The sequence below is a fragment of the Trachypithecus francoisi genome, unplaced genomic scaffold (assembly GCF_009764315.1).
Source record: "Trachypithecus francoisi isolate TF-2019V2 unplaced genomic scaffold, Tfra_2.0 Lachesis_group16, whole genome shotgun sequence".
NCBI classification, from domain to species: Eukaryota; Metazoa; Chordata; class Mammalia; order Primates; family Cercopithecidae; genus Trachypithecus; species Trachypithecus francoisi.
In genome coordinates this window covers 35,284,657-35,308,704 of record NW_022681461.1, presented here as the reverse complement: position 1 = coordinate 35,308,704, position 24,048 = coordinate 35,284,657, and the positions used below count along the sequence as shown (strand labels likewise).

Genomic DNA, 24,048 nt, shown 5'->3' with positions numbered 1-24,048 from the left:
GCAACATCCCTTCCCGGACCCATGCTGCCATTAGCCCTTCCACATTTGTCTGAGGAGATAAACCCTGTGCTGCCTGAGGCAACAGTGATGCCCTCCCGAGGCAGTTGCCAGGCAAGATAATGTTGATTCTCCTCAGGAGCCACCTCCAACACCTGTTTGCTTCTAGACCTATAAATAAAGTCCTGGCAGGCCTCTAGAGGTGAGGTTGAGAGTGTGACCCATGAGGAGATGCACTATGGGAACTGCTCAAGTTTTCTAATTTATATAAACAGAAATCTGGAGAACGGGCAAGGGAATGGATATTAAGGGTGTGGGATAATGATGGAAGGAAAATAGAGTTGAATCAGGGTGAATTTACTGATTTGGGCCCACTAAGTAGGGACTATGCATTTAAAGCTGCAGCTCGGGGAGTTAAAAGGTTCTAATAGCTGAAATATGGATTAAAAGATGGCCCACTGTGAGTGAGCTGGAAATGGCTGATCTCCCTTGGTTTAATGTAGAGGAAGGGATCCAAAGGCTTAGGAAGATTCAGAAGGTGGAGTGGATTAATCACTTTAGACCTACTCATCCCAGCTGGGAGGGTCCAAAAGATATACCCTTGATTGATGCCTTGCAAAACAGATTTGTAAGGGCAGCACCTACATCTTTGAAGAATCCTATAATTGCACTTCTCTGTATGTCAGATCTAACAGTGGGAACTTCAGTCACTCAACTACAAAATTTAAATACAATGGGAATAACTGGATCCCAAGGCAGCAGGGGCAAGTGGCACTCAATTATCAAAGGCTAGGTGGGCGTAGCTACTATAATGGACAGCAGAGGCAAAGCAGCAATCAAAATAGTCTGACTTGTGTAGAACTCAGCACTGGCTAATTAATCACGGTGTTCCTGGAAGTGAAACTGATAGGAAGCCTATTGCATTCCTACTTAATTTACACAAGCAGAAAACTCCTAGGTTGAATGGACAAAACACTAATTTGAATGATCAAAACAGAATTACGGCCCCTCAACTGATTTCCAGACTTGAGCCAGTTTACACACCCAGAGTCCCAATACTTGACCTATAGCATGACATGTACTGTTTAACTTAAAATCAGCATCTGCTACACATAGCATTACCAGTACATTAAAAATGGGTTTTTTTTTTTTTTTTTTTTTAAAGACTCACCAGGATACTGTTTTGCTGTTAGCTCTAATTTATGAGATAGCAGCATGGCTCCAGTGCTGTTATCTATTGTATAGACCTGCACAGAACCACTGTGGAAACAACAACAAAAAACTTTTAGTGAAAAAAGACAAATACAAATAGAAAAAGCATTATATAACTCTTATGTTCTGCTGGTGGGAGTGTAAACTAGAACAAAATCATTTTGTCAATAAGTTGCAATCATCTCATAAATTTGAACAAAGGCATATTCTAATCTAGCAATTTCACTTCCAGATATATCCCAGCAATTATTGTCTAATGTTTACTAGAGATATGTACAATGTCCATTGTACTACTGTGTATAATTTTTTAAAAAGGAAATAGCCGGCTGGGTGTGGTGGCGGTGGCTCATGCCTGTAATTCCAGCACTTTGGGAGGCCGAGGTGGGCGGATCACGAGGTCAGGAGATCAAGACCATCCTGGCTAACACGGTGAAACCCTGTCTCTATAAAAATACAAAAAATTAGCCAGGCGTGGTGGTGGGTGCCTGTAGTCCCAGCTACTCGGGAGGCTGAGGCAGGAGAATGGTGTGAACCTGGGAGGAAGAGCTTGCAGTGAGCTGAGATCATGCCATGCACTCTAGCCTGGGTGACAGAGCGAGACTCGGTCTCAAAAAAAAAAAAAAAAAAAAAAAAAAGGAAATAGCCTATCTAGCAACGTGAGGAAAAAAATGAACTTTTATTTGGCTATAGTACATATGATGTAGCAATATAATACTATACCATACAGCACTGAAAATGAATGAACTTTAGCCACATGGATAGCGGATACCGTTAACCCTTGAACAACATGGATCTGAACTGCACAGGCCCACTTATACATGTATTTTCTTCTGCCTCTGCCACCCCTGACATAATTCCTTTTCCTCCTCCCCCTCAAGCCTACTCAACACGAACACAGTGAGAATGAAGACTTTTAGGATGATCCACTTCCACTTAATCAATAGTAAGTACATTATTTCTTCCTTATAATTTTCTTAATAATCTTTTCTCTAGCTTACTTTATTGTAAGAATACAATATATAATATTAGTACATATAACATGGAAAGTATGTGTTAATTGACTATATTGTCAGTAAGGTTTCAACAGTATGTTATTAGTAGTTAAAAGTCTTTGGGGAGTCAAAAGTTACATGGAAGTTTTCAAATGTTTTGGGTGGTTGGTACCTCTAACCCCTGGGCTGTTCAATGGTCAACAGTATATACATTTAAGAGATAAAATATTGGCTGGGCGTGGTGGCTCAAGCCTGTAATCCCAGCACTTTGGGAGGCCGAGACGGGCGGATCACGAGGTCAGGAGATGGAGACCATCCTGGCTAACACGGTGAAACCCCGTCTCTACTAAAAATACAAAAAAAAAAAAAAAAAAAAAAACTAGCCAGGCGAGGTGGCGGCGCCTGTAGTCCCAGCTACCTGGGAGGCTGAGGCAGGAGAATGGCGTGAACCCGGGAGGCGGAGCTTGCAGTGAGCTGAGATCCGGCCACTGCACTCCAGCCTGGGTGACAGAGCAAGACTCCGTCTCAAAAAAAAAAAAAAAAAAAAAAAAGAGATAAAATATATATATACACACACACAAGTGTGTGTGTAAAAGCATAGCAAATATAAACATACATATTTGATATATATAGTAGATATATAGTATTAATAGTAAATATATTTGTGGTAAAAAATACAACGAAGAGTTCATGTATACAAATTTCAGATTAGTGATACTCTGGTGGAGAAAGGGGAGTATCAAAGAAGAGGGGTAAACAGGAGGCTTCATCAGCACTGGTGATGTGTTCTTACGTTGGACGGTAATTTATAAAGATTTTAGTTTTAAAATATATATGCTTTTTGTGTAAATGGTATATATATTTACTTAATTTAAAACATTTTTGCAAGGGTCAAATTTATGAAGGGCCTGAAGCCAAAAGTAAAATCTCTATAATACTTCTAAGCTACATTTCAAAATTGAACTACAATGATAATAGAAAAGTCTCATTTCTGCTTATGGTATATTCTCAGTTCAAAAATTTAATGCACATTCAGCATTTGAAAATGAGGCTCCTGCTTTACATTACTTATGCAACACTATCATAGTGAGAAAAAGAAACAAATGTTGTTCTTAAAGATACTTTTTAATCTAAGAATGCTTTTGCACATAGTAAGATGACACTGGTTTATGACTGCCAGACTGTTTTTTTTTTTTTTTGTGAAAGGAGAAATCAGATGGTTTCTTCACAGCAGCTTTGATCCATTTCCATCCAGGTCCTACCTCTTCTCAAGGATTAGAACTGGGATTAACTAAAAGACCTGCAGCAGTAGGCTCCTTAAAGTTGTCCCACAGTTTACTCTGTTATTGTTTTCTTTTTTTTCTTTCTGTGTACCATTCTGGATAATTTCTATGCTTTTCAAGTTCATTAATCCTCTCTTCTGCAATGCCTCATCTGTCGTTAGTTCCATACAGTGTATTTTTCATCTCAGACACATGGTTTTCACCTCTAGAAGTTTAATTTCAGTCTTTTTCTAACATCTTCCATGTCTCAGTTTAATATTCAAGAGGGACTCTCTACAGCTCTCTGAAGCTCTTTGTGCCACCGGTTTGGTGTCTATAATTATGAACTCTAGCTGCCTTGGTTTTCCCAGATTCTCTGATTTCCATGTGCTTATCTCAACTCAGGACCTATCTCCTCAATCCTGTGCTGCAGCCTACAAACACTCAAAATAATAAAAACTAAGGGCAGTTACAGAGAGATAATTTTGTTTCTCATCTTTCAGAAATCACTATCCCTTGTTACCTTATGTTCGTGTTTTGAATTCAAAACAGCTCTTTCATATTTTTGTCCATTTTCTTGACTGTATCAGGTGGGAGGGAAAATCTGATCTGTCATTCCATCATACCCAGAAGCTAAATATCTGAAAAAGATTTCTTTCCAGACTATCTACCCAAATAGATCATCTCCTGCTGAGAGACAGCACTAAGTGGGTAGCAGGTGTTTGTTTTTGCTTTGCATCTGACAACTGTCAACTGCTAACCCTGGGTTGCTGAGCTCTAAAATCCTAGTGAGGAGTCCATGTTTTAAATATAAGAAGCAGGTGCTAAGTTACTACTTATAAAAGTCTGACAATCTTTTAGGTGTTCTATAGTGCCTGTATTCTTTCAACTACTTTTCCTTCCATTTCTCACCAGCTCAATGTAACAGAAAAATGTATTTTCATTAAAAAGACAGGACTTACTAACTCCAAAGCAAATAAATCTCTGTAAGAGAGATATGGCTACTGTCACCATAAGTGATCAAATTCAGCATCATTAATACTAAGACAACTTGACATTATTACTAAATGATACTATAGGAAGTATATATCATCACCCATGACAAAATGTGTAACCAGAATCTAGTAATACCTTTAAATATTTAGGTAACAGGAAGGTTGTTCAAACACTGATCTGCTGCCAGCTGGCATCCTAAAAGGAAGCTGGCTTCTTACACAACTCTAAGGACACCAGCTATCACCTAGTGTTCAAGGCAATTAAGTCCTGATAAGTGTTGGCAGATCTGGACTAGCAAGACACTGGTTTGTTATGTCACACAGCTAGAATCACAAAACTTTAACCCTAACCCATGGGCATGCTAGAAGAGAGCTTGTAGTCTCCTAGCTGATGAAAACTGAGGTGGCTGAAAAGCTATAAGCCAAGAGTCTACCTTCATTATCCTGGAGAGGGCTAGTACTTACGAATCATGTAGCTTATAAGCCCATAGCCTAGGGAGGAGTACTTCTTCTGGATTCTAACACCCAGCCTTGTGCTAGCCCCAAATGCAGGAAATGGAACTGCACACTTGCCACTGCTTCTGTCTCTGTGTATTTTCTCTAAATGTTTTTCCATGCCTGATGTGTGGATTATTGTATTGCTCAACAAGAACCAACTTCCAGGTCAGTCATGACAGGTGTCAGATAAACTAGTTAAATGCCATCATGAGGAAACAATGAGGCAAATCTAGGATGCAGGATATTTTATAAAGAATTGACTCAGACTCAAAAAAAGTCAATGCCATGAAAATAAGAAAAGTGGTGTAAGGATTATTGTAGGTAAAATGTAACTAAAGAGAATTAATAACCAAATATAATTAATGAATCTTGACTGATTCTGGTTGGAACAAAGGAGGTATAGAAAAAATTTAGCTGGTGGCAACTGGGTTAATTTGCATATAAACTGGGTATTAGATCCTATTAGGGATTTATCATTAATGATCTCATGTGATAAAGATATTCAATTTATACAAGAGAATGTCTCCTTTTTTAGAAACCAAAAAAATAAGGCAAATGTATGTCAACAGCAAAGTGGATAAATTATGCTATATTCAGACAACGGAACGTTATTTATAAACCAATTTAAAAAATGATTACAACTACTGGTAAATGACATGGATGAATCTCACAATGTTGACCGGTTACTAAGTGAGTCAAAGAGGGAATAAGAGTTGTGACTAGGAAGTAGCAGAGGCAGTTTGTGACTGTAGTCCAGCAATGTTTTATTTACTGATCCAGTTGTGAAGAGATGGGTATTTGTATTACATTAAACTATGAATATTTGGATTACGTACTACTTTGTATGTAAGTTTTTGTTTCACAATGTGAAATAAAAAGGGTATTATAAACTTTATGCCAGTAAGTTTGAATGTGTATAAGAAAGAAACCAATTCCTGGAAAAATGCAACTTGCCAAAATGATGCAGGGAGAGATAAAAAGTCTAAATCCTCTTAAATCTATTTTTAAAACTGGGCTGGGCCCAGTGGCTCATACCTGTAATCACAGCACTTTGGGAGGCTGAGGCGGATGGATCACGAGGTCAGGAGTTTGAGACCAGCCTGACCAACATAGTGAAACCCCGTTCAACTAAAAATACAAAAATTAGCCGGATGTGGTGGCGCATGCCTGCAGTCCCAGTTACTCAGGACGCTAAGGCAGGAGAATCACTTGAACTCAGGAGGCAGAGGATGCAGTGAGCCAAGATCACGTCCTTGCATTCCAGTCTGGGCAACAGAGAGAGACTGTCTCTCTCTCTTTCTATATATATATATTTATATATATCCAAAATCTGCCCTTTACTTTTGTTTGTTTCAATCTAATAAAACACTTTTACATTTCATATTAAAGTTGACTGACAAATTATGATAGCATGATACAGTTTATAAGTGTGTTAGGAACATCTTACGTTTACAAAAAAACAGTATTTTTTGCAACAACTCTTAAAAATGCAAAAGTCTACATCAATTATACCTCACACAGCCAAATGCCATTAGTCGATACTTGTTATTTACTGCTACACACGTTCCGTCAACAACATCTTGTGGCCAAACTCCATGAAGCTGCTATAATAAAGAAAAATAGTTAAGGCTTAAAAAGTGTTTCTCCAGATTTACTGTAGTCAACATAATTCTCCTTCAATAAACACACAACTTCTAATGCTTTATTTGGTTTCATCTGCAGAGGAAAAGATCCCATCAGGACTATCCCAATAGTCTCCCTTAAAACCTCAAACTTCTCATGAATTGGTCTGATAAATACTTAGTCCAGTGCTAGTTAATCTATTTAAAAAACACTAAAATATGGAAATTCATCCCCAAACTCAAATAAAGATGACTTTCTTGTTAGAATATAAACACTTAGTGGAAACAGCATCTAACTTGCTCACTATAATTATTCTCATCACTTAGCACATAGTATTTAACTTCTCAGTCAGTGAAAAGTAGTACATTCTGTTTGGTTTATTCTTTAGAAGCAAAATTGCTTACTATTCTCTACAATTCCCTTCTTTATAATGTAATGGTTAATAGCATGGTATCTGGAAGCCTGACAGCTCAGGACTACCTTCACTTCTCAAAATGATTATTTGATCTTTTTAAGCTTCAGTTTTCTTATCTGTATTTACCTCTTAGGGGGTTTCAAAGATTAAATGAAGATACATATGTAAACTATTTAGGACAATGCCTACCATTCAACAAACATTCAATAAATAAATGACATTATTAGTAAGCGTATATGCTATTTAATTCCATATATAGAAAAATACAGCTCAGTTGTTTGCTCTTATTTGTCAAATCACAGACATTCGATGACAAATTCCAAGGCAAATGTCATAATCATTAGTTCAGTTAGCACAAAAAGTGGCACACTATAATACAGCACTTTATTTTTGGATGATCCCAATAGTAAACACTAAAGATACAATATAATCACAACTATTTGAACTAGAATACTACAGATTTCATTTAATTCCACAATCAGCTATATAATCTACTATCTAAACATGGAATCTTTGCTTTAGTAGGAATTTTATTTATCTTTTAATTTTATGTCACAAATGGTAAAGACAGCAGTGAGAATTGGTTTTTTGAACTGCTGCTTAGATTGAAATTCAATCCTACAACAAGTATTTTCTAGGTGGTTACGATTCACTAGGCACTGCTCTAGGTGCTGAGGCTATACTAGCACGCCAAAATCTTTACTTGTATCCTTGCTTTACATCTGAGTCAAGAGACAGATAAGTTAAAAAAGTATATTGTATATTAGAGGTTAAAAATACTATACAAAAAAAATTAAGCAATGGTGGTAAAGAGGGAGTACAGGGGAAGGGTGTAATACTCAACATGTTTCCCTGTAAGGATGCCTTTTGAGGAAAGTCCTCAAAGAAATAAAGCAAGTGTAAAAGCTCTATTGTAGTAGCATTTCTGGCATGCTCAAAGACCAGCAAGGAGGCCTGTGTGGACAGAGTGAAGGGGATGGGTTGTGAAAGGAAAGTAGTATATGTGGTAAGAGATGTAACAGGAGGTCAGATTTTTAGGGCTTTGAAGGCCACCGTAAGAATTTTGGCTTTTTCCCAAAATTGACAAATGGGATCTCATTAAACTAAAGAGCTTCTGCACAGCAAAAGAAACTACCATCAGAGTGAACAGGCAACCTACAGAATGGGAGAAAATTTTTGCAACCTACTCATCTGACAAAGGGCTAATATCCAGAATCTACAAAGAACTCAAACAAATATACAAGAAAAAAACAAACAACCCCATCAAAAAGTGGGCAAAGGATATGAACAGACATTTCTCAAAAGAAGACATCCACACAGCCAACAGACACATGAAAAAATGCTCATCATCACTCGCCATCAGAGAAATGCAAATCAAAACCACAATGAGATACCATCTCACACCAGTCAGAATGGCAATCATTAAGAAGTCAGGAAACAACGGGTGTTGGAGAGGATGTGGAGAAATAGGAACACTTTTACACTGTTGGTGGGATTGTAAACTAGTTCAACCATTATGGAAAACAGTATGGCGATTCCTCAAGGATCTAGAACTAGATGTACCATATGACCCAGCCATCCCATTACTGGGTATATACCCAGAGGATTATAAATTACTCTACTACAAAGACACATGCACACGTATGTTTATTGCGGCACTATTCACAATAGCAAAGACTTGGAATCAACCCAAATGTCCATCTGTGACAGACTGGATTAAGAAAATGTGGCATATATACACCATGGAATACTATGCAGCCATCAAAAAGGATGAGTTTGCGTCCTTTGTAGGGACATGGATGCAGCTGGAAACCATCATTCTTAGCAAACTATCACAAGAAGTGAAAACCAAACACCGCATGTTCTCACTCATAGGTGGGAACTGAACAATGAGATCACTTGGACTGGGGAAGGGGAACATCACACACTGGGGCCTATCATGGGGAGGGGGGAGGAGGGAGGGATTGCATTGGGGAGTTATACATGATATAAATGATGAATTGATGGGTGCTGACGAGTTGATGGGTGCAGCACACCAACATGGCACAAATATACATATGTAACAAACCTGCACGTTATGCACGTGTACCCTAGAACTTAAAGTATAATTAAAAAAAAAAAAAAAGAATTTTGGCTTTTTCTTCAAGTTATACAGAAGAAGAATATTAATTTTTTAACCTTTTCTGTCATGAATTATAATAAAGAATACATGAAAATGAAACGTACATCTCAAATAATATCACAAAGCAAACACTTGTGGAATTGCTACTCAGGCCAAGAATCATCAGTACCCAAAAGTCTCCCAATAGTGCCCTTCCCAATCACTGTATCCTCACACCCCTACAACAAAAAATATCCAGATTTACATGGCAATCACCTCCTTCTTTCTTTTAAATCATCATCACTTAAACATGCACCCATATATACTCTAATTTTGAACGGCCTACGTTATTTGCCCTTTAATTTTTACCTAAAATGGAATCATAGCATGTATTCTTTTGTGTCTAGCTACTTTTGCTTACTGTGTCTATAAGATCTATCTGTGTTGTTGCATATAGCCTAGTTTGTTCATGTTCATTGTAGGCTTAGCTCACTGGGTTGCTTTGGCCTCCCTTAGTCTGGCCAGCTCTTTACTGTCTTGTTTGCTCTCCAAGGCCTTCAAGCATATTAAAAAATATATTTTTTCTCCAGCTCTTTTAGTCCTCAGGAGGTTCTGTTCTAATAATCTAGTCCTACTGAATGAGTTTCCCCAGAGAACTAACATAATCATATTTTAACACATCTGTTAAATGTCATTTAGTTATTTCCCTATTACCAGTAATACATACGTACTGTTTTCTTGTAATTTGTATTTTCTATCTATACCTTATTTAGTAATGTCCATCTGCTTTTCATTAGTTTTTGAATCCCTAACTTACATACGAATAAATGCTGAGAATTTATTTTGTACTAACTCTAAAGTACTTGGAAAAGAGTCAGTCACTTTTTCAGCCCTAATATTTTTATTTCCAGTCTAAACATTTAAGTCCCAAAGATAATTACAAATATATATGCACTTTATAGGAAAAATTTTTTTCTAATTCATCAAAAGTTTATTTTTATTCTTATTTATATATTGACACAGGTGATCACAAATACATTATTCAGTACTTTATTATCTGAATAAAGTTGATAATGGAAGATATTAGATAGGAATATTAAAGTTGATAGCAAACAGAATGACGACAATTTAAAAAGGCCATTAAAAACTTAAATTCCTTTCCAGTTAAAGAGATATGATGAATATAAATATTTAGCTTCTTGGACTCCTAAAACCGTAACTTCTACAAGAGAAAAGAGTTTTTGTTTAAAAAAGCATAAAGCGGCAAAGACAAAAATAAAAGGAGAGGAGGCGGCATTAGAAAATTTTAGAAGCTGGAAAGCATACCAATGAGTAAAATCCTTAACTGGCAGGGAATAATGCTGAGAAACATCTAAACTGTAGGGTACACGAAAGGCTTGGGAATTCAGGTGTCTTTGAAAGACTAAACTAAATGTTGCAGAAGTGGTTCAAAACCTACTTAAAGAAGCAACTAGGTCCTCCCAGAGCACTTCCCCACAGCTGAGCAGCCAATAAATACCCCGCCTCCACGCCTACAGAAAACTGGTTATTTTTCTTCGGAGAAAAACAAAACAAAACAAAACACCCCCACCCCTATCCCCTCCACCAGAGGCGTATGGACCACACTGAAAACAGGGATAAATAATAATAAATAATAATAAAGGCTCACATCTTGAATTTGGACTCTCTGGCCTAACTCTTCTGTAACTCAAATCCCAGAATATTGGGTAGCCAAGCATATATCCTCTAGAAAGGATTGCAGGACTGTTTTCCAAGGAACACTGGAGTGAGAAGAGAACTTTAGAGAAAAAAGAGTAAAAAGAAGCGAACAAAGCCACCTGGAAATATGGGACTATGTGAAAAGATGAAATCTACATCTGATTGGTGTATCTGAAAGTGATGGGGAGAAGAGAACCAAGCTCGGAAACACTCTTCAGGATATTATCCAGGAGAACTTCCCCAACCTAGTAAGGCAGGCCAACATTCAAATTCAGGAAATACAGAGAAGCCACAAAGACACTCCTCAAGAAGAGCAACTCTAAGACACATAATTGTCAGATTCACCAAAGTTGAAACGAAGGAAAAAATGTTAAGGGTAACCAGAAAGAAAGGTCGGGTTACCCACAAAGGGAAGACCGTCAGACTAACAGTGGACCTCTTGGCAGAAATTCTACAAGTCAAAGCGAGTGGGGGCCAATATTTAACATTCTTAAAGAAAAGAATTTTAAACCCAGAATTTCATATCCAGCCAAACTAAGCTTCATAAGTGAAGGAGAAATAAAATCCTTTACAGACAAATAAATGCTGAGAGATTTGTTACCACCAGGCCTGCCTTACAAGAGCTCCTGAAGGAAGCACTAAACATGGAAAGGAACAATCAGTACCAGCCACTGCAAAAACATACCAAATTGTAAAGACCACTGATGCTAGGAAGAAACTGCATCAACTAACGAGCAAAATAACTAGCTAACATCATAATGACAGGATCAAATTCACATATAACAATATTAACCTGAAATATAAATAGGCTAAATGCTCCAATTAAAAGACACAGACTGGCAGCTGGGCGCGGTGGCTCAAGCCTGTAATCCCAGCACTTTGGGAGGCCGAGACGGGCGGATCACAAGGTCAGGAGATCGAGACCATCCTGGCGAACACAGTGAAACCCCGTCTCTACTAAAAATACAAAAAAACTAGCTGGGCGAGGTGGTGGGCGCCTGTAGTCCCAGCTACTTGGGAGGCTGAGGCAGGAGAATGGCGGGAACCCGGGAGGCGGAGCTTGCAGTGAGCTGAGATCCGGCCACTGCACTCCAGCCTGGGCGACAGAGCAAGACTCCGCCTCAAAAAAAAAAAAAAAAGACACAGACTGGCAAATTGGAAAAAGAGTCAACACCCATCATTGTGCTGTATTCAGGAGACCCATCTCACATGCAGACACACACATAGGCTCAAAATAAAGGGATGGAGGAAGATCAACCAAGCATATGGAAAACAAAAAAAAGCAGGGGTTGCAATCCTAGTCTTTGATAAAACAGACTTTAAACCAAGAAAGATCAAAAGAGACAAAGAGGGCCATTACATAATGGTAAAGGGATCAATTCAACAAGAAGAGCTAACCTAAATATATATGCACTCAATACAGGAACACCCAGATTCATAAAGCAAGTCCTTAGAGAACTACAAAGAGACTTAGATTCCCACACAATAATAATGGCAGACTTTAACACCCCACTGTCAACATGAGACAGATCATCAAGATAGAAAGTTAACAAGAATATCCAGGAATTGAACTCAGCTCTGCACCAAGCAGACCTAATAGACATCTACAGAACTCTCCACCCCATATCAACAGAATATACATTCCGCTCAGCAACACATCACACTTATTCCAAAATGGACCACATAGTTGGAAGTAAAGCACTCCTCAGCAAATGTATAAAAAACAGAAATAATAACAAACTGTCTCTCAGACCACAGTGCAATCAAACTAGAACTCAGGATTAAGAAACTCACTCAAAACTGCACAACTACATGGAAACTGAACAACCTTTTCCTGAATGACTACTGGGTACATAATGAAATGAAGGCAGAAATAGAGATGTTCTTTGAAACCAATGAGAACAAAGATACAACATACCAGAATCTCTGGGACACATTTAAAGCAGTGTGTAGAGGGAAATTTACAGCACTAAATGCCCACAAGAGAAAGCAGGAAAGATCTAAAATTGACACCCTAACATCACAACTAAAAGAACTAGAGAAGCAAGAGCAAACACATTCAAAAGCTAGCAGAAGGCAAGAAATAACTAAGAGCAGAGCAGAACTGAAGGAGATAGAGACACAAAAAACCCTTCAAAAAAATCAATGAATCCAGGAGCTGGTTTTTTGAAAAGATCAACAAAATTCACAGACCGCTAGCAAGACTAAGAAGAAAAAAGAGAAGAATCAAATAGATGCAATAAAAAATGATAAAGGGGATATCACCACCAATCCCACAGAAATACAAACTACCATCAGAGAATACTGTAAACACCTCTATGCAAATAAGAAAATCTAGAAGAAATGGATAAATTCCTGGACACATACACACTCCCAAGATTAAACCAGGAAGAAGCTGAATCTCTGAATAGACCAATAGCAGGCTCTGAAATGGAGACAATAATTAATAGCCTACCAACCAAAAAAAGTCCAGGACCAGACAGATTCACAGCCGAATTCTACCAGAGGCACAAAGAAGAGCTGGTACCATTCCTTCTGAAACTATTCCAATCAATAGAAAAAGAGGGAATCCTCCCTAACTCATTTTATGAGGCCAGCATCATCCTGATACATGATCCTGGCAGAGATACAACAAGAAAAGAGAATTTTAGACCAATATCCCGGATGAACATTGATGCAAAAATCCTCCATAAAATACTGGCAAACCAAATCCAGCAGCACATCAAAAAGCTTATCCACCATGATCATGTTGGCTTCATCCCTGGAATGCAAGGCTGATTCAACATATGCAAATCAATAAATGTAATCCATCATATAAACAGAACCAAAGACAAAACCCGCATGATTATCTCAATAGATGCAGAAAAGGCCTTTGACAAAATTCAACAGCCCTTCATGCTAAAAACTCCCAATAAAGTAGGTATTGATGGGATGTATCTCAAAATAATAAGAGCTATTTATGACAAACCCACAGCCAATATCACACTGAATGGGCAAAAACTGGAAGCATTCCCTTTGAAAACTGGCACAAGACAGGGATGCCCTCTCTCACCACTCCTATTCAACATAGTGTTGGAAGTTCTGGCCAGGGCAATCAGGCAGAATACAGAAAGAAAGGGTATTCAATTAGGAAAAGAGGAAGTCAAATTCTCCCTGTTTGCAGATGACATGACTGTATATTTAGAAAACTCCATTGTCTCAGTCCACAGTCTCCTTAAGCTGATAAGCAACTTAAGCAAAGTCTCAGGATACAAAACCAATATGCAAAAATCACAAGCATTCCTATACACCAACAACAGACAAACAGAGAGCCATATCATGAGTGAACTCCCATTCACAAGTGCTTCAAAGAATAAAATACCTAGGAATCCAACTTACAAGGGATGTGAAGGACCTCTTCAAGGAGAACTACAAACCACTGCTCAACGAAATAAAAGAGGACACAAACAAATGGAAGAACATTCCATGCTCATGGATAGGAAGAGTCAATATTATGAAAACGGCCATACTGCCCAAGGTAATTTATAGGTTCAATGCCATCCCCACCAAGCTACCAATGATTTTCTTCAAAGAATTGGAAAAAACTACTTTAAAGTTCATATGGAACCAAAAAAGATCCCGCATTGCCAAGACAATCCTAAGCCAAAAGAACAAAGCTGGAGGCATCACGCTACCTGACTTCAAACTATACTACAAGGCTACAGTAACCAAAGCAGCATGGTACTGGTATCAAAACAGAGATATAGACCAATGGAACAGAACAGAGCCGTCAGAAATAATACCATGCATCTACAGCCATCTGATCTTTGACAAATCTGACAAAAACAAGCAATAGGGAAAGGATTCCCTATTTAATAAATGGTGCTTGGAAAACTGCCTAGCCATATGTAGAAAGCTGAAACCAGATCCCTTCCTTACACCTTATACAAAAATTAATTCAGTATAGATTAAGCACTTAAATGTAAGACCTAAAACCATAAAAACCCTAGAAGAAAACCTAGGTAATACCATTCAGGACATAGGCATGGGCAAGCACTTCATGACTAGAACACCAACAGCAATGGCAACAGAAGCCAAAATTGACAAATGGGATCTAATTAAACTAAAGAGCTTCTGCACAGCAAAAGAAACTACCATCAGAGTGAACAGGCAACCTATAGAATGGGAGAAAATTTTTACAGTCTACCTATCTGACAAAGGGCTAATATCCAGAATCTACAAAAACTTAAACAAATTTACAAGAAAAAATCAACCCCATCAAAAAGTGGGTGAAGGATATGAACAGACACTTCTCAAAAGAAGACATTTATGCAGCCAACAGACACATGAAAAAATGTTCATCATCACTGGCCATGAGAGAAACGCAAATCAAAACCACAAGATACTATCTCACACCAGTTAGAATGGTGATCATTAAAAAGTCAGGAAACAACAGGTGCTGAAGAGGATGTGGAGAAACAGGAACACTTTTATACTGTTGGTGGGACTGCAAACTAGTTCAACCATTTTGGAAGACAGTGTGGCGATTCCTCAAGGATCTAGTACTAGTAATACCATTTGACCCAGCCATCCCATTACTGGGGATATACCCAAAGGATTATAAATCAAGCTGCTATAAAGACACATGTACATGTATGTTTATTGCGACACTATTCACAATAGCAAAGACTTGGAACCAACCCAAATGTCCATCAATGATAGACTGGTTTAAGACAATGTGGCACATACACACCATGGAACACTAGGCAGTCATAAAAAAAGGATGAGTTCGTGTCCTTTGTAGGGACATGGATGAAGCTGGAAACCATCATTCTGAGCAAACTATCGCAAGGAAAGAAAACCAAACACCGCATGTTCTCACTCATAGGTGGGAATTGAACAATGAGAACACTTGGGCACAGGAAGGGGAACATCGCACACTGGAGCCTGTCGTGGGGTTTGGGTAGGGGGGAGGGATAGCATTAGGAGATATACCTAACGTAAATGACAAGTTAATGGGTGCAGCACACCAACATGGCACATGTATACGTATGTAACAAACCTGCATGTTGTGCACATGCAGCCTAGAACTAAAAAAAAAAAAAATATATATATATGTATACACACACACACACGTATATATTTAGAAAGGGCTCTCTGATATCACACTGGGCTTCAGAAAACCAGTGTAAGTTTTTCTAATATTAAAGTCAGAAAAGTTTTTATGAAGAAATATTTACATGTGCATGGAGGCTATGAACATGCATGTGGACATGTGATACATACCTATAGACCCACACATACACTGCACAGGTGTACACACACAGACACACACACACACTCTTATGTTTTATGCAAGCTCATTTCTTCTGTAAGCCATCCTTAAGTGATATAGTTCCTCAGGGTGGGGAAAAAAAAAAAAGATGAAATGGGCCAGGTACCATGGCTGACGCCTGTAATCCCAGGACTTTGAGAGGCTGAGGTGGGTGGATCACCTGAGGTCGGGAGTTCAAGACCAGCCTGACCAATGTGGAGAAACCCCGTCTCTACTAAAAATACAAAATTAGCTGGGCGTGGTGGCACATGCCTGTAATCCCAGCAATTTGGGAGGCTGAGGCAGGAGAATCGCTTGAACCCGAGAGGTGGAGGTTGTGGTGAGCCGAGATCGTGTCACTGCACTCCAGACTGGACAAGAGCAAAATTCCATCTCAAAAAACAGTATATGAAATGAACAAAATAGCTAATATGCTTAAAAAAGCTGGGAGGCTATTTACACAACTGACAATTTGGGTTGAATAAGAGATAAGTACATAAAAATTAAGCAAATGTAAAGAACAAGGCAATCATTAATTCCTAGCAGGAGGAAAAATCTGCAGTAAAGGAAAAATAATTATAACGTACTGACAGAGACAGGAGACAGCCAAGGGTCCCCAGCCAAACTCCATCTTCAAGCCCAAAAAGAGCCTGAAGGCTGAAAGACGAGACTTCTTGTCCCAGATGAAACTGGTGACGCAGAGGGAAAACTGCCCGTTTGCCCTTTCTTGACTGATTCTTTCTGAATAGTGCCCACAAGTGCACTGGGAGAATGGGGTGGGGTCACGGGAAGTTCGCGCCTTGTGCAGCAGGGAGGACCCTCCGCTCTTCAGCTGGTGTGTGTGTGTGTGTGTGTGTGTGTGTGTGTGTGTGTGTTGGGGCTTGGTAATCAATCTGTGAGGTGGGAGCCTGTTATAGCAGGACCTCTTCTTTTTTTGCTGAGAGCTTTCTTTTAATAAATTCTGCTCTCCTCACCTTTCAGTATGTCTGCATGCCTAATCTTTCCTGGCTGTATGACAAGAACCTGCTTTTACCTAAACTAAGGAACAAAAACTTCTGCATCAGTACTACATGGTTTAGGTACTAATGGGGCTTACATATTGATAAAAATATAAGCAATTAATATAACCTAACCAAAATCACAATCATTATAATGGGGACATGAGAAGAATGGAAGTATGGTGGAAGTAGGGAAAAGGGAAGTAAACTGTCACTCTCCACAGTAAGAAGTCAATAAACACAGCCTAAAAACTAAAAATTAAAGGAAATATTCAGAGTAGTGGAGATTAAAAACCAAATAACCAGTAAAGGAATAAAAAGTAGTTGCCTCCAAAAGTGGAAAATTAGGCATGAGGAGAGCAGGGAGGAGAACAGGAACCATCATTTTTCTTTAACTCATCCAACAGAATTTTGTCTACTTATACTATTTATATGTTTGATTTGATTAAAAAATTAACCACCCTTAAAATCTTGTATGAATAATGAAAACAGAAGAATTTGATAACAAAGAATAAAATAAGTACAAAACAACAACAACAAAAAAACCCTTCAAAATAAATAAGCCATACCTCTGCAGTAAATCTACTTGACACTGGTGTAATAAATCCAACTTTACCATCATTAAATACAACAGCAAACCCATCAAGTGTGGCACAGTATTCCATGTCTCTGATATGTACATCTGTGAAGCCCAGGAATGAACCTACTGATGAAAAACATAAGCACATGAAATAGGATTAAGAATATAATATATTACTCTCTCACCTTTTGCCAGAAAAACCTATAAGTTTAAAAGGGTAAAAATAATGACCTAACAACCCTAAACAATTAAACTGTCCTTTCCTACTAAATGCCTCTCTCACCCCGCCTCTCATACTCTCCCTACCTCTCTCCTAGCATAAGTAATTCCAAAGAAGTGTTCATCCATAGAAGATATCTAACTAGATATCAAACATAAAACAACTGGTTCAACCTCATATAGAAAGTATAGCTACCTCTAGATGACTGCAGGTCTACTGAAAAGGGTACTGTGCAAAGATTAATGGCTTTCCTTCCATTTGTCATTCCTTCCCAGTGAATAAGATGAAGAAGTCCATCAGAAGTAGCAACCAGGAGATCTTCCAACACAGACTGCAAACTGTAGGTAGAATCAATTAATTTTTAAGAGAGCATACTGGGAAAGCAAAGTGTATGAATATAAAAACTGCTCTAGAGAATACTCATGCAAAAATGATCATGAAACCATTTACAAAACATCTCCATTTATTTGCAACTTCTGGGAAAGCAATGTGTATGAATATAAAAACTGCTTTAGAGAATACTCATGCAAAAATGATCATGAAACCATTTACAAAACATCTCCATTTATCTGAAACTTTATCTATGTATATTTCAATCTAGAATCAGAAATCCTAGAAGAAATGAAAGACTATGGGCAGCCACAGTCACAAACTTGGTAACTGATAAAATTAGTTAAAAACTAGAAATATTGAAACAGCAAATTAGAAGATGGAAACAGAAGTGATAGCAGACAAGAAAGAAAAAGAGGTAGAGAAACCATAAAATGAATAAGACCTAACTAATAACAGTATGACAATCTGGAGCCATTAAGTGTAGAGGTAACAATTCTCCGGTACTTGTCCAATAAAACTTTGAATAATGATGGAAATGTTCTGTATCTGTAAACTATCTAGCTATCTGTAAACAGTAGCTATGAGCTGTATGTGGTGACTATACACTTGAAATATGGCTAGTGCAACAAAGTAACTGAACTTTTATTTACTTTTCATTAATGTAAATTTAAATAAATTAATGTGTGACTAGTGGCTACTGTATTAGAGTATAGTTCCAGGCCAATATATTTCGCAGGTATTAGCAAGTATCACATTGTTCATTCCTTCTGCAAACATTTACTGAGCCTATCCTCAGTGACAGGTGCTATACTCTGTGTTGGATATTCGAAGGTGAATGAAATATTCTCTGTCTTCAGAGGACTTCTCAGGCAAGAAGTGAAAAATAGTTACACAGCATGATCTCAACACTTATCAATATTTGTGAAGATATTCAGCATTTACTCAAGGGGGAAATAGCCTGTTTTGCTCACCTCTGTATGCACAGTCCCAAGGGCACTGTTAGTTAAATCTGTCACTAAATATTTGTGCAAAGGAGGCAAGAGGGAAAGGGTTAGAAGAAAGAGGAACCCATAAATGAGTCTGCAAAGATACTGGCACAAAGAAAAAGACAACTAGGGAAACCAGTAGAAATTGATACCAAGAAAGCCGAGAAGTAAGATGAATTTAAGAAAGAGTGTTCAAAGTATCAAATACTATATAAGGAAAAACAAAAAATGTTATGTGTATATTATATACAACCTATTAAATACTATTAAATTCCCTTTCATACTTAAGGAAAGAGCATATTTCAGAAATATTTTAATCCATAAAGACAAAAAAATGTCTTTTAGTATTTTAATTCTTAAACTAAACCTTTAATTCTTTGGAAAGTTGACTTCAACTACTTATACTCCAAAGATTTCAGTTAATGAAGAATTTGCTGTTTTTTCCCCAACTATGAAAGTACTGAGAAAGATCAGAAACAGATGTTTCTTTACCCAGCTCTATTTCTTGAACTTCACAGCCATTTGTAATCAATTAAAATTCCCAGTTTATAGAAATTTCATTTTAAAGCATTATATATTAATTTCAAATTTATATTTCAGTGATAAAATCTATGTGTATCATTTGGTGGGTGGAGTATAAAAAGTTTATGTTTTAGATGTACTACTATATGCTATGAAAATATGTAATTCAAAATCTAAGCTGTTGGAAATCTGAATTACTTTTGAGCCTTAAAGAAATGTAATTATGGGGCCTGAGTCACATAATAGGCAGCTATAACCCAGGCAGCTGTAATCTTTCTTTCTCTGATTATAGATTAGCTTTCTTCCTTACTGTATTGTTTTATAAACGTTATAAATGACTAAAGGGATCCAGGGAAGACCCTTCCCTCTTCACTGTTGATCTTCATGGTAGATTAATTTCCCTCTTATCTTTCTTACACAAAGACTTCATGGCTATCAAATTGTCTTAAAATGGAAATGTTAAATACATTCTTTTTAAATTGGAAAGGAATGAAAACTAGCTGTAAAGAAAAGCCATAAAGAAAACAAACTGTAACTAAATTGTAACTCATACACCAGCCTGGTATACAAAACATTACAATCCTACTAAACTTTATTTTAAACCTATATAAGCCATAACTGAACTTTTTTTTTCTTTTTTTGAGATGGAGTCTTGCTCTGTTGCCCAAGCTGGAGTGCAGTGGCACAATCTCAGTTCACTGCAACCTCTGCCTCCCGAGTTCAAGCGATTCTCCTGTCTCAGCCTCCCCAGTAGCTGGGATTACAGGTGTATGCCACCATGCCCAGCTAACTTTTGTATTTTTAGTACACACGAGGTTTCGCCATGTTGGCCAGGCTGGTCTTGAACTCCTGACCTCAGGTGATCAACCCACCTTGGCCTCCCAAAGTGCTGGGATTACAGGCGTGAGCCCCCGTGCCTGGCTGAACATTTTTATTGAGACAGAGTCTCACTCTGTTGCCCAGGCTGGAGTGCAGTGGCGCCATCTCAGTTCACCGAAACCTCCGCCTCCTGGGATTCTCCTACCTCAGCCTCCCGAGTAGCTGGAATGACAGGCATGTGCCACCATGCTCAGCTAATTTTTCTATTTGTGGTAGAGACAGGGTTTCACCATGTTGGCTAGGCTGGTTTTGAACTCCTGACCTCAGATGATCCACCCGCCTCGGCCTCACAAAGTGCTGGGATTAGGCGTGAGTCAGTGTGCTTGGCCTGCAAGAACTGAACTTTTAACTTTGGAACACTGATCCCATTTTCTGAAGTCTGTTCTCCCTGACTGGCCAGCTTTCTGCTTGCATTAATTCCAGATTCTGATCCTTCTGATTACTTCAAGTTGACAATGTCAAGAGAAGCAATATAGCAGAGTAGTCACTGGTTTACCAGTGATTTTCCTTGGAAGGAGTCAGCCTTGTTTTTTCCAAACTACATTCTTTCTCTCCCCTAACCCTATCTCCCTAGAAAATCACTGTATATGACAGAAATAAAAGTTACACTCCAGTAATCTGACTACCTGCTAGACAAAAACTCAACAATCGTCTGACAAAATTAAGAGTTCATAATCTCTACAACATGATAATCAGCAATGCTGCAACAAACAAATGACTGACCAGATGTGTGAATAAACACAAAAATGTAACCTAGAATCAAGAGAAAAATCCATCAATATAAATAGACTTACAGATAATCTTGATATTGGAAATAGAAGATAATGACTTTTTAAAAACTGTGATAAACATAATAAATAATCCATAGGAAGAGACAGATATATCCTTCTCATTTAATCGAAAGTAGACAAACGTGTTAAAACAAAGGCTGAGCCAGGCGTGGTGGCTTGTGCCTGTAATCCCAGCTACTAGGAGGCTGAGGCAGGAGGAACACTTGAGCCCAGGAGCTTGAGACCAACTGAGCAGCACAGTGAGACCACCATCTCTAAAAAAATTTAGAAATAAAAAAGCTGGTGTCAGTTGTTAAAATACTAGTATTTCTATAAAGGCTAGTAAATAGACCTTGCCCCAAGGCACCCAAGTGTTTGCTACAACTGAATCCTCGCCCTCAGAAAAATCTGGCCAACTGAAGGATTCATTATTGGCATAGTAGGGCGATGTCAGAACCCTGTTCGATAACTAATATAACCCATGTCTTTCCATGCTGTATTGGTTCTTAAATTTTTGGTTTCTTTGAGACACAGTCTCTGTTGCCCAGGTTGGAGTGCAGTGGCGCAGTCTCAGCTCACTGCAACCTCTGCCTCCCGGGTTCAAGCAATTCTTGTGCCTCAGCCTCCCAAGGAGCTGGGAATACATGCCCACGCCACCACGCCAGACTAATTTTTATATTTTTAGTAGAGACAGAGTTTCACTGTGTTGGCCAGGCTGGTCTCAAACTCTTGACCTCATGATCTGCCCTTCCTCATGATCTGACCTCATGATCCGCCTTGGTCTTCCAAAGTGCTGGGATTACAGGCATGAGCCACTGTGCCCAGCCTGGTTCTGAAATATTTTTAATATCACAACTGTTAATGAGTACATTTAAAAATTTATGTAAATCTACTCTAACTTATGTCCTTAGAGAGTCTCTTCAATCATTGAGTTCATGAATTTTATGAGAGCTATGTGGTATCCCAGATGTGTGTGTGTGTGTTAAATTTATGTTTAAATTTAGGATCTTGGCTGGGCGTGGTGGCTCAACACCTGTAATCCCAGCACTTTGAGAGGCCAAGGAGGGGAGATGGCTTGAGCTTAGGAGTTTGAGACCAGCCTCAACAACATGGTGAAACCTTATCTCTACAATAAAGTACAAAAAATTAGCATGGTGTAGTGGTATGTGCCTGTAGTCTCAGCTAGTTGATAGGCTGAGGTGAGATCACTGGAGCCCAGGAGGCTGAGGCTGCAGTGAGCTGTGATCATGCCGCTGCAATGAGCTGTGATCGTGCCACTGCACTTCAGCCTAGGTGACAAGGTGAGACCCTGTCGGAGGAATGGGAAGAGAGGGAGGGAAGGGGAGGGGAGGGAAAACTCTTATTAAAATTATGTTTTTACCTTCTAAACATTCTCTAGCCTCAATAACAAAAGTTAGATGCTTAACATTAATCATATTTTTTCTTCAATCAAAAATAAAAGATGAGATAGTACTCTTACTTCTATAAGCAACAGCATAACCAATATCCCTAGCCTTATCTGACTTACATTTGTGGTGATAGGAGGGAAAATAATTGGTTATAAAAATCTAAGTTTCATGTCTTCTCACTCAATTCAAATTCTATAGGAAATTTCAAATTTCCAGCAGTTATGTGTTTCAGGTGCTGATAACTTTGTTCTGAAATGCAATTATTCCACTGGAGTTTTGAGAGAAACCTTACAGATTTCCAACCACCTAAATTCATAGATTAAAACCTAGCACCTGACAGGTTAAACTTGGACAAGATGGCAGAAATTTTTTTTTTTTTTTTTTTGGCTCTTTTTCTATTCTAGTTCCATGCACCATACAAGGTTTCCCACCAGATGGAGGTAGAAAACCAAGCCTGTACCATTCCACCCTTTTTGGTACCTACAGACACTCAGAATTCCTTATGTATCAAGTTACTTTCTTGAAAGTGATTCCCATGCTGAAATAAATAAAATGTGAAGTGATGAATAACCTTCTGACCAAGGCGATGAGTAACCTTGAACTCAATCTTTTGTAACACTGATTACATTTAAGCAAATAATAATTGTGTTCTTTTCTATGAGAATAAGATATGAAGGGATGGACAATACCCAGCCACTTGCATAGTTTTATTTAATATGTTCCAGTATCATTCTGTACAGTACTCTAACAAGAGAAATGGTGAAATAAACCTTTTCTTAGAACTGTGAATCAGAGGGATTTTTTAAAATTAGCATTACATTCATATAATTCAATACATTTACATAGTTCAATATTAAAAAAGAGTACACAATAGCTTTTCCCCTAAACCTGTCCCATAGCTACTCAGTTCTCATCCCCAGTTTCTTATGTATTCTTCCAGAAAAATACATGTTCTCTTTTAAACAAGATGGAGATCCCTCATCTCCCTTTTAAAAACAAACAGTAGCAACATATGCATTTTATTTTTTTCACCCAACAACATATTCAGAAAGCTTTTTTTCCATAAAGAATGTCCTCAATGTTTTTACAGCTGAGTGTCATTTAAGAAAATTTTCTTACATCTACACAATGGAAAAGATATGCAGCTAAACTAAGTGACAACTAAAACATCAATAGTGGAACAACAATTAAAGAAATAAAGCCAAATTGTAGGTAAGAGTCCTTATTTTTTTCTACCAATGGGT

General features: G+C 38.1%; 1 protein-coding gene across 4 annotated transcripts in view; it reads right to left on the bottom strand.

Moving 5' to 3' along the window:
* Positions 1 to 24,048, bottom strand: part of RIC1 (RIC1 homolog, RAB6A GEF complex partner 1) — a 167,890-nt gene that overhangs the window by 47,356 nt on the left and 96,486 nt on the right. For 3 of the 4 annotated variants that reach the window (XM_033237261.1, XM_033237265.1, XM_033237264.1), the window contains 4 exons: positions 18,101 to 18,243; positions 17,675 to 17,811; positions 6,469 to 6,560; positions 1,169 to 1,257 (listed from right to left, as the gene is read on the bottom strand). In XM_033237261.1, coding sequence (XP_033093152.1) covers positions 1,169 to 1,257; positions 6,469 to 6,560; positions 17,675 to 17,811; positions 18,101 to 18,243 — 461 coding nt within the window. The remainder of the gene's footprint in view (positions 1 to 1,168; positions 1,258 to 6,468; positions 6,561 to 17,674; positions 17,812 to 18,100; positions 18,244 to 24,048) is intronic. The other variant, XM_033237263.1, reaches the window with a different exon arrangement.